General features: G+C 28.8%; 1 protein-coding gene across 2 annotated transcripts; it reads right to left on the minus strand.

The window, feature by feature from the left end:
• Positions 1-3,462: 3,462 nt before the first annotated feature.
• Positions 3,463-10,386, minus strand: LOC101503019 (inactive protein kinase SELMODRAFT_444075). 2 transcript variants are annotated; one of them, XM_004510302.4, is made up of 10 exons: positions 10,151-10,386; positions 8,708-9,709; positions 8,140-8,294; positions 7,934-8,028; positions 6,538-7,574; positions 6,052-6,212; positions 5,718-5,794; positions 5,338-5,485; positions 4,744-4,893; positions 3,463-4,014 (listed from the first exon to the last, which is right to left on the minus strand). In XM_004510302.4, the coding sequence occupies exons 2-10, from the start codon at positions 8,889-8,891 to the stop codon at positions 3,745-3,747; spliced, it is 2,277 nt and encodes a 758-aa protein (XP_004510359.1). In that variant the 5' UTR covers positions 8,892-9,709; positions 10,151-10,386; the 3' UTR covers positions 3,463-3,744. The 2 variants fall into 2 exon arrangements, with proteins under 2 accessions (XP_004510359.1, XP_073219542.1); XM_073363441.1 differs by lacking the exon at positions 10,151-10,386 and adding an exon at positions 9,805-9,944.
• Between the last annotated feature and the right edge of the window lie 1,791 nt (positions 10,387-12,177).

Here is a 12,177-nt window from a genome sequence, read left to right on the forward strand (position 1 = left end):
TGTTTATATATATATATATATATATATATATATATATATATATATATATATATATATATATATATATATATTTATATTTATCGGTAATAAATATTTATCCTATTTTTTATTTTTAAATTTACTTGTGACAAATATGTGGCCCATATTTTTCTATCTATAAATAATAAATATTTGTCCTATATTTTTTTTTATAAGTGATTAATATTTATCGTGTAATTTTTATATTTATTAGTGAAAAATATTTAACCTTTTTTTATATTTGTCATTCACAAATCAGTAATCTAATATAAATCATAAAACTTTGTCTTTTTATATATTTTTCTCATGTTTTCTTTTTATATTTATCAGTGACAAATATGTATATCGTATTTTTGTGTATCAGTAACAAATATATATCATGTATGCTTAATATATCAATGACATGTTTTTCCTTTCTATTTATATATATATATATATATATATATATATATATATAAGTGACAAATATTATAAATAATAAATATTTGTCCTATATTTTTTTTTATAAGTGATTAATATTTATCGTGTAATTTTTATATTTATTAGTGAAAAATATTTAACCTTTTTTTATATTTGTCATTCACAAATCAGTAATCTAATATAAATCATAAAACTTTGTCTTTTTATATATTTTTCTCATGTTTTCTTTTTATATTTATCAGTGACAAATATGTATATCGTATTTTTGTGTATCAGTAACAAATATATATCATGTATGCTTAATATATCAATGACATGTTTTTCCTTTCTATTTATATATATATATATATATATATATATATATATATAAGTGGCAAAAATATGTGTCATACTTTTTTTTTATCAATGACAAATAAGTGTCATGTGTATTTTTATATTTACGAGTGATAAATATTTATCTCATATTTTTTATATTTATCAGTGACAAATATGCGTTATGTATTTTTTTATGTATCAATAATATATACTTGTCCCATATTTTTTTTATATTTATTAGTGATATATATTTATCCAATTTATTTTATAAATTTATCGATGACAAATATGTGTCTCGTATTTTTTATGTATCAATAAAAAATATTTTTCCTTTGTTTTTTTTATTTTTTATATTTATGAGTGATAAATATTTATCTTAAACTTTTTATATTTATTAGTGACAAATATGTGTCCCTTATTTTTTTATGTATCAATAACATATATTTGTCTAGTTTTGTTATATTTATCGGTGATAAATATTTATCCTATTTTTTCAAAACAAAAAAAATTTACATGCGACAAATATGTGGCTCATATTTTTCATCTATACATGATAAATTTTTGTCCCATATTTTTTATAATTGATTAATATTTATCGCGTGACTTTTATATTTGTTACTAAAAAATATTTATCCTTTTTATATATTTATCATTCACAAATCTATAATCCAATATAAATGACATAAATTTATCTTTTTATTTATATTTATAAGTGATAAATATTTATCCTTTTTATTTTTTTAAATTTATCTGTGACAAATATGTATCACGTATTTTTGTGTATCAGTGACAAATATTTGTCCTGTAATTTTTTCATATTTATCGATGACAAATATTTATTATTTGTTTTTTATTTATTTATAATTATCAATAAAAATATTTATCTTGTATTTTATTTATTTATTAGAGACAAATATATATCACATATGCTTAATATATCAATGACATATTTTTTTCGTATTTTTTTTTATATCTACAAGTGACAAATATATGATTCGTATTTTTTTAATTTATCAATGATAAATATTTGTCATGTGTATTTTTATATTTATGAGTGATAAATATTTATCTTTATTTATTTATTTATATTTATTAGTGAGTAATATGTGTCTTGTATTTTTTTATGTATCAATAATATATGTTGGTCCTATATTTTTTTTATACTTATCAGTGATAAATATTTATCCATTTTTTCTAAATTTATCAGAGATAATTATGCATCTTGTATTTTTTATGTATTAATAACAAATATTTGTCATGTATTTTTTCTATATCATATTTATGTATTAATAACAATATTTATCCATTATTTTTTATTTATCATTCACAAATCTATATCTCAGTATATATGACAAAAATGATGTCCCGTATTTTTATGTTATATATATATATATATATATATACTAATAGATAGAAACTTTTGAAATTTGAAAATTGTTAAACGTTAATTAGTAAAAAAAGAGAATGAAAATGCATAGAAAGATGTAAAGTGACAAAAGAGACTAAGTTTTCTAGTCAATATATTAATTAATAAATAGTAAACAGCTTCTATCTAATAGACTAATGGAGTGAGATTTTAAAAGTCGAAAATTGAAAAAACACTGTAGTGAAAAAACGTGTTTGAGCCTTAGAGGATACTTAAAAAATGGCAAGCGACAAAAAAGTAAGATAATTAATAAGATTTCTTGTACAAGTTAAACTAGCTTTTCTCACACTTAAACATTTATAATCCCATGACGACATATATTTTAATTTAAAACTTATTACAATATAACTTAATGCAAAAATATGAACTTGATTTCACAATACTGGAAGAATCTCAGCCGTGGATTCTGCAAAGACTTTTGTTGTTATGAGTAAGATATACATGTATGGACAAGAATGAGACCAAGTTGCCAAAACATAACAGTGAAACAAGACACATGACATGTTTCTCAATATTGTGTATTATGTCTGAACCTCTTAGCCTTGTCATCATCACCCAACCAACATAATGTTTTTTATTTATTTTATATATACATAACCAATAAAGTTTGGTTTACATGCTACAGAAATCATGAATTCAAAAAATAAATGTGACCTTGTCAACATCAGCCACCTAGTGTTTGAAGTTTAATCTTTAAATGTACCACATGTTAAAAATTCAAAAAGAAAAAAAAATGACATCTTTGATTTTACACTACATTAATGTTTAAAGCTAACTGTGGTTTTGTGTTATCATTGTCAATGTTTGTAAGTTCAGAAGACAATCATCATCCCAAGTTTGTTTGTTTCTCATCACATGCAAGTTCATGCAGAGCAAGAGAGAGGAATTTGCATTGAGTGTAGTCACAATCTGGTGCACTCACGCACTTAGCCACATCGTGGCCGTTGGATCAAAAAATTAAATGGTCCAAATTTCAATGTTAATTTTATTTTTAAAAACTAAAATATTAAACTTGAAATGGAAACAATTCAATCTTAAAACAATGGTCACAAATCAGATCAAGAGTTAATCCACATTGGTAGCTATTGGATTAAGATTTGATGGTCTAAACTTCAATGTAGGTTTTATTTTCTTTTTAAAAACTAAAATACTAATATCAAAATGTAAACTATTTAATCTTGATTTAACGGTCACTGATATTCTATACGACTACTCAGGATTGTGACGGTACACAACTCAAATGTGAGAGAGAGAGAGAGAGACTGAGAGAGAATCAAACCACCTTACAAGAAGCTATTTCAATTTCATTCATTTGTAGACAATAGAAATCTCTCAATCAAGTCTAGCCAAGTTCATGGAGGCAGTAGTTTACATAATTTCGCTTACAAAAAATTCAAAAGCTTCTATATTTACTCATAAAACGTTCATTCAGCTATACACATACAAAATTAGATCTTAATAATAATGCAGAAAGATAGAAAGAAAGAAAAACAACAAAAAATAGGAGAGGCAACGTCAAAAACATATTTAGCAAAACAAGAATGCAAATTTCATGATCAATCAATTCAAACATCATCTTCACATGAGGCCCTCCTTGGTTTGTCTCTACTACTACACCTATCCCAATAGGAAGCAGGCTTGTACTTTTCAAGAGATAGCTTTCCACTAAATGACTCCAATGGCAATGAATCTTCTAAGAGGGGACCACTGTAATGGTTCTGTCTCTGCTGCAGTGGCTCTGACCATATGCGACCACTCCTGTTTCCAACATCATAGCTTGGAGTTGAAATGTAGTTTGTGTCCATCACCATGTCACCCTCTAGAATTCGGAGAACCTTGAATGAATAAACAATCACATGTATACCAAATCAGTTACATGGAGATACAAAAATTGATGCAAAGTGTAAACAGTTTTACGTAAACGTCCAATCATATTTTATTGTTGAGTCATAATTTTAGTCTCTACAAATATTGCGAACTTTTGTTTTAGTCCCTATATTTTTTTTATTTTGTTTTACTTTTTCCCTTGCTAAGTCACATTTCATCATTGACGTGACTAATGGAGATCCAAATGGCATGTCATAAATACTACTTGAATCTCTGTTAGCCGCGTTAACATTTTTGTAACAAAAGTTATGTTAGAGACAAAAAATGATGGAATGTGACTTTGGAAGGGTAGAAATATATATATTGCAAGCAGTGCAATCAAAATTTGTTATATTTACGGTGACTAAAATTATATTTAGACATTTTCTAAAATACATGCACAAATATCTTAAGTTGTGAGATATGATTGAATGCTTGTGTAAAATAAAATTACACAGTCAACACATGATAATTGAATTCTTATATTATTAGAAATACAAGTTATAAAAAAGTTACTAAAGTGGAAGTGGTCCAATTTCTAAACTTGGGACTAGATATGATATGCAGTTAACCTTCTCCCATTGACTCTGTAGGATGTCTATCTATAATTTTTAAAGTTGAAATAACTATGCAATTGTTGATTCTTTAAAGCAAACAAAGTTGGCACAAAAGAATGATGTGTTAAGAACTTTGTTTACCTGTGACATGCGTGGTCTAGAATGAGGATCTCTCCTTATGCATAATGAAGCAGCATGTAGCATGCAATAGACCTCGTGTTCTAAATATTGACCTTCCAGCCTAGGGTCAATAAGTTCATCAATGGCATAGTCTTCTAACAGTGGTCTTGCCTGTTTAAGATTTAAATATTTTCATACAATTAGTCATAAGCATTTGATTGAACAAACAAAAAGAAATTCGACTACTTTTGTTTTCAGTCGGAGTATCGTGTTACTTTGACTCTTAAATAGTAACAACATAAGACGATTAAGGCCTTGTCTAGATAAATAGCTTAATTGAGCACTTATAGTATAAAAACTTATCATATAAGTGTTTATGTATAAGCCTATAAAATAAAGTCAAATTGTTTTCGTATAAGTTATAAGTTGTTTTCATAAGTTATCCTATGAGAGCTTATGAACATGTCATAAGATGTTTCTATAAGCTCTGACAAATAGTTTCAGAAGTGTTTATGTCGCTAGATAAACTCAAATAAGTTAATTCAAACAGACGTTGAATATCATAACATGTTACTATATACTTTCATTATATCATACTCTTAAGTCTTAACTTACCCACTCAGTAAGGCACTGCTGTCCCTTTGGCCTAGTGAGATCAACAGCTTTTCTACCGGTAACAAGCTCCACCAATACCACTCCAAAAGAATAAACATCAGCTTTTTCTGTGATTTGACCACTTTGAGCATATTCAGGAGCCAAATACCTACACATACAACACTTTAGTTGCAATCTAAGAAGCATGAATACCACATGACACAGACATGTTTATAAATTATAAGACATGACAGCTATAAAATGAGAAAGTATAAGTATCTGACACAAATACATTCTGACATGGTTATTATTTAGAAGTGTTCATGTATTCTAGATTGTAATTTCATATCGCGCACACAAGTTTGACAATGAAACAGAATTCAGATCGATATAAAACATACCCAAATGTTCCAATTACTCTAGTATCCACACCCATGTCTCCGTCAGGCTGCCACCTTGCCAGTCCAAAATCACCAACCTAGCATATTTCAACACAACTCAATACGGTTAGAAAAAGAAAAACACACATTTGATATACCTCAAAAACACACTTCAGATTTTGATCAGTAGGAAACTGAAAAATACATGGCCTTAATCTTTTGGAAAGTAAACTATCCACTTTAATAACTGACTTTTTATATTGAAAGAAAAGGAAATATAGACAGATGAATATGCAATAACAAAGTAATGATAATGATGTTTTTCATTGTAAAAGAAGGCAAAGCACCACCCTACCAGAGGTTCAAAATCATGAGTGATGAGTATGTTGTTTGGCCTCATGTCACGGTGGATGATACAACCTACTCTGCACTCTTCATGAAGATACCTTAGCCCTCGAGCAGCTCCAACAGCAATTTTTTGCCTAGCAGACCATTCTAAAGGATTCCTTTGTCGCCCTGAAATACTTCAAAGTATTAGATCAATATACAGTCAAGTATGTATCCGTAAAATGCATCAAATATCATATTGCAATCACCAAATGGCATATAAAACTAAGTCCTGTCGATAATTCCATTAGTTTTACATAACCGACAATAAATTATCCAATCCTGTTTTCCAAGTGTTTAATGACATTTAAAAATATGATAAACAAATAAGAATTGAGCAGTTTATGGACTATATCAACAATTCATGCTGAATGTCTTTGTAAATTTCAAGCCAATTCAAAAAATATATATTTCTATCATGAGATAATTTGGTATAAGGGGCAAGAAAAATCACCATATAAATGTGAATCCAATGATCCATTGCATATGTACTCATAAACCAGTAGCCTTCTCTTATCCTCTATACAGAACCCAATCAGCATAACAACGTTTCGGTGCTGAGCGCAGCTCAGAACTTCTACTTCAGAACAAAACTCAACATCACCTTGAGAACTAGCCAATTTATGTTGCTTGACAGCAATGACTTGTCCTTCTGGTAGAACCCCTCTATGAACAGAGCCAAACCCTCCTTCTGCCAAGAAGTTTGCTTGCGAAAATCCACCAGTAGCGAGTTCCAACTCAGCATAGTTGAACCATCTTGGAGGTTTTCCAAAAATAGGTGCCTTGTGTTGACATATTGAACACAGTGGAGGTGGACCAGGTGGAACATTTCCTGAAAATGCTATCGCTTCTCTTAAATTACCGCTGAAATCTGTGTCGTTTCTATATGCTGACGACATTTCAATTCCAGCTTCTCTATCAAGTCTAGAAAACTTTTCTAGCAAAGCTTTGGTTGTAGTTGCTTGAGGCATACCGTGATACGTCTCGGATATTTCTTCGTTGCGTTGAGATGATTGTTGATGTAAAAGCAATTCAGTGATCCACGGCTGGTATCTAAAGCTAGCTGAAGATGTGGACAGGCTTTCACTTTCGGTATCCGAATTAGTGTCACAAAGTTCTTGACTTTCCTTAATGGTTTCCTCTTTCTTTGACTCGCCATTCATCTCTGATACAAAGAATGGTGAAGTTCCAGGATCAGAGCTTGAAGCCGATGAAGTAGCGGCGTCAGTGGCAGTGAATGGTGTCCCTAGCTCAGGGCTGCTAGTTGGAGTAACATTTGGTCCTTTGATAGAATCTATTAAAGAATCAATCTTCTTTTTGGTTTGCTTTTCAAGCATACCATCTTGCTTAGAAGGTGATGTACCTGCTTCATCATCCTTCTTTTGTGGTCCGATCAAGTTCAAGCGAAGCACTTTCGGTTGAGAACGCTTCATAACAACAATGTTACACTGCAGCTCTTCCATGCATCTCTTTTCTTCATGTTTGAGGTGTCTGCAAAGAAAGCAACACCAACAAATCACAATCTGAATTATATGGTTTATTTCGATTGACTTATTTGAACTTATGTACTAGCATAAGTACTAGGGAGGTTGTTCGACGGAGCTTATGACATGTTCACATGTTGTTTTCAGGTTACTACTATAAGCTCTATAGGACAGCTTATGAAAGGAGCTTATGACTTTATGAAAACAATTTTGACTTTATTTTAACTTTTGTTATAAAGATAGCTTATACATACGTACTTATATATTGATTAACCTATTTATCCAAATAGAAACCATAATCTAGATCAAGTTTCATAGTTACAATAGCATGCTTCTCAATGAGGAAAAGATAAGAGAGACTATTACTTGTCTAATACAACCCAACTGGCTAGTCCTTTCTTGGCTTCTGCAGCCACTGCTCCACAAGGTGATCCGGCAACAATTTTAATCCTGACATTTATCTGTTGCAAAAGATTTGACATAAGGATTAATAATATCTTCAAAGTTCAAACAAATATGCAATTGCATGAACCTTTTACGCACCATACCAAAACTTAGGCTACTCTACTAACCTTATTTGGATCATAGACATCATGGAGCTGAAGGATCATCTGAGAGCAAGAATCGTTGATATCACTTTTCTGCTCTAAAATTGTTCCTGGAGGGTACTTCTTCATACCACCGGCACAGTCACCAGCAAATCTAGGAAAACCCCATAATCTTCTACCTGCACAATAATAGAATAATGGTCAATTGCATATAGTATAATTGACCTATAAAACAAACACCAAGAAATTCCAGAATTTGTCAATGAAAAAAATGAACTGCACTCATTTAAAAGCAAGGGACTAAGAATAAATAATGCACTCAGTTCTAATTCTTCTGTCACTGCCATGACAAATCGGTAGAGTTTAATTTGTATACACTCACAGTATAAAACAGTTTTATACAGACGTCTAATCTGATCTCACAATTTAGATATGTAAGAATAGTATTTCCTGGTATTCCTACACAAACATCTAAATGATGAGATTTGATTGGACGACTACATAAAATCATTTTACACTATCAACGCATACAAATTAAATTTGAAACAATATGTGGCCAGAAAAGAATCACAAAACTAAAAGAAGGAATCACCTGAACTCTGTGAAGGAACAACCACTAGCAATGTAATGCAATCTCCAGGCTGAACAACATGAGTCAAGGACCAAACAAGAGCAGTCTTTGGAATTTCCTTCGATGCCTTAACAGCAACAATAACCTTCTCACCACCATCACAACCTTTCTCTTGCTTCCCTCGCTTTGACTGCTCTCGACTCATCGCAACCGATAGCAACGCCACAAAAACTACTTTGCTCAAAAGTTTTAACTCTCAATTCAAGTCTCAAAAACCATGTATGATAGAAGATATACACTCCCAATTCCAATATAAGACAAAGTTAAGAAAAACACAAGAAGACTTTCAATACCTCACCCGACCCTACAATTATCATTTATCACCAACATGCTTGTATTTGTATATTTCACCACACAACAATAAAGTCTTGTAACCAAATTCAAACCTTATTTATCTCACATTCTTCAAGTTTTTTCAAAAATAACCTCCTTTAACGTTCACAGAATCTTGTTTCTTTATTTATCACCAATAAGAGTGATTCTGCAAGTACAAATCCTAAAGTAGTATCAAATCAGTGAAGAATCAGATACCCTTTTTGTGGCTCAGAAAGCAAGATGTTCCTACACTTGTAGCAGCCCCCTCTCCAAGTTCAAAATCCACCTCAATCTTTATAAAACTCAACAATATGTAAAGCACAGCACAACACTGTTTAACTCACTAGCGTTGCTTTTTGTGCCTTCAAGGTTCAAATCACCAAGCCAAGTCAAAATAGTTGAAAAGAAACATCTTCAAAAAAGGTAAAGTAGTGTGTGTGTTTTTGGATCCATTATTCAACTAGTTGGCTCTACTACCAAAAAAAACTTAGAAAAATAGAAACTCTACCAAAGATTCCATTACACAAATAGTATCTTGGGACCCTATGTTTCAACTTCAACAGGAAACAATTCAATCACATTCACACCCTTCACATGATATATAGGTATAAAGGTTCTCTTTCAAACTTCATCATCATTTTTTCTACCCTGCACAGTTCCAAATCAAAGTAGATTACAAAGTGAAACAATAAAAAAAAATGTAATAATATTGCAAAGTTAGGTAAATGCACAAAAACACATACATGTGCAAACATATGATATGATATAGTGATAATAATGATAATAATGATAATAATAATAATAATAATAAGAATGATAATGAAATGATGTGATATGATTCACTAATCACTTGCAACCGCCATTTTGTTGATTAGAAGGTCAAATACATCATTGGAGACTAGAAAACAAGAAAAAGGAAAAAAGGGTTGGCTAGAATAATACTATAAGATCCAAAAACCAAACCTTTCATTTTCTTTATTATATTCAATTTTAAACTAAAAAAATATTATATTTCAACCCTTATGGACAAATAAACAATATCTAGAGATAAAACAACAAAAAAGAATAACAATTTCTTTATTTGCTTACAATTATTGTTTTGAGATTCTTTAAAGTTGATTTCCAGCGAAAATCCGTTTGAGCAAGAGTTAATCAAAATGCTTAATGCCCAATAAAATATGAAAATGGTGGGTCACAAAAATTGAAACAAAGATGAAAACTTTAAGGAAAGATAAGATAACGGTGAAAGAGAAAAGAGTGTTGGTTGAGAGGGAAATGAGTGAAGAATGCAAAATGATTTGTGAGAAAGAAGAAAGATATTAGCTTTGTTTTTAGTGAGTAACCAATTGAGATGGATGAAGACACACAAGTTACATACTTCTTTTTTTTTTTTCTTTTCAACTTTCAATTAATTAGAGTTTAGTTTATATTTCAAATTTAATTTGTATAGTGTAAAAGTTTTCTATCACAGTATTAATAATTTATTATGTATTTTGAAAATTATCATGTACGATTTTGTATTTTAATAATATTACTTTATATAATATTAAGTTGTATATTTCAAATAAATATATTAATTGTAAATTAAGTAAACTACCATATTAGTAATTGAAAGTGAATGACGTTATCATTTTGGTCTTTAACTGAATTGAAAATTTAAATCAGTTATTGTATTATTAAAATAGCTTAGAAAAAATGTAATTTACTATCATAAAAATTATTTAAATATATAATTTAGTGCCAAAATAATCATTTACCATTATAAAATCGAAGATTAAAGTGTAATATTTTGATGATTCAAAAAATAATTTGAATTTTTAATTAAATTAATGATTAAAGAGAAAAACATCCTACACTTTAAGGGACTAAAATTGTATTTTATCAAGCATAAATTAGATCTCTATTTCTAAGGACCAAATTGACATTAAGTTATGTTTTTCTTCTCTTCCAATTTTATTGTCATTTTATTCATTGCCAAATAAACTACAATATTAATGGCAATAAAAATGACATTCTGGGTCATGGCTAAAACACGAGTATTTGTATACTCGTAAAATGGTGAAGTATTTATCCGAAAAAAGTACTTGTATCTTCTTTGGAAATATTCTATTTTCCTCAAGTAATATTAGTGATTTTTTTATATATTAATATAATATAATTTATGTATTTAAATTTATTTGTGAATAAAACTAAATACAGTTTTTGATTTTTTAAAATTTTATTATAATTTTGTATTATTAATTAACAATTTAACTCTTTTAATTAAATTATATAAAAATAAGTATATTTTTATTGACTTATTAATTTTTATAGAATATTATATCCTATATTTGTATTTGATATAACAATACCGTACCCGCACTTAAGAACTAAAACAATGATAGTTATCTTTAATTTTTAAAAAGTAGATAAATAAAAGTATATTATTTTTAATATAAATTTTCCATTTTAAAGAAAAATATAAATTTTGAGAAAATGCAATCGGTGTTGTACATCGTATATACAATGAAAGATGAAAGTTGCAGATTCAGAGTGCCAACTCTTCTATCAGTTTTGTTTTTGCAGTAAGTAAAATCACCTTCGAACCGTGTTCGGGTCTAGGATGTCAGTGTGCCCCTCTTTTTCCTATTAATTTCGGTTATGCCACCCAATCCAACTTTTTCTTTTTACTTCAAAAACAAAAATCATTAATTCAAATTAAAATCCACTTGAAGACCATGATATTGGATGATCCGAATTTTATGCAGTAATTTAATTACATTGTTCTGCTTTTAAATCAGTTAGTTCCAATTACACATTTAGTAATTTAATGTGAAATGATACCTTTTATTTTAAATTAGACACTAAAGAATTTTATTTGTGTCATGTAATTGTATAATGTAGTTTCCACACAAAATCTGAATTCAAAATTACAAATTACAATAAAATGATTTATTTTTCAAATTAAAGAGTTTCTAAAGAGTCACAAATTTTGTTCGATTACAATAATAAATAAATTTAAATATATAAATAATATATAATGAGAAAATGAAGAAAAAAATAGAATATTATAAATATTGTCGAGTAATATATATACTAATAAAATACCAAATACGAATACTTCACCGTTTCATAGA

This window comes from Cicer arietinum, chromosome 7, assembly GCF_000331145.2.
Source record: "Cicer arietinum cultivar CDC Frontier isolate Library 1 chromosome 7, Cicar.CDCFrontier_v2.0, whole genome shotgun sequence".
NCBI classification, from domain to species: Eukaryota; Viridiplantae; Streptophyta; class Magnoliopsida; order Fabales; family Fabaceae; genus Cicer; species Cicer arietinum.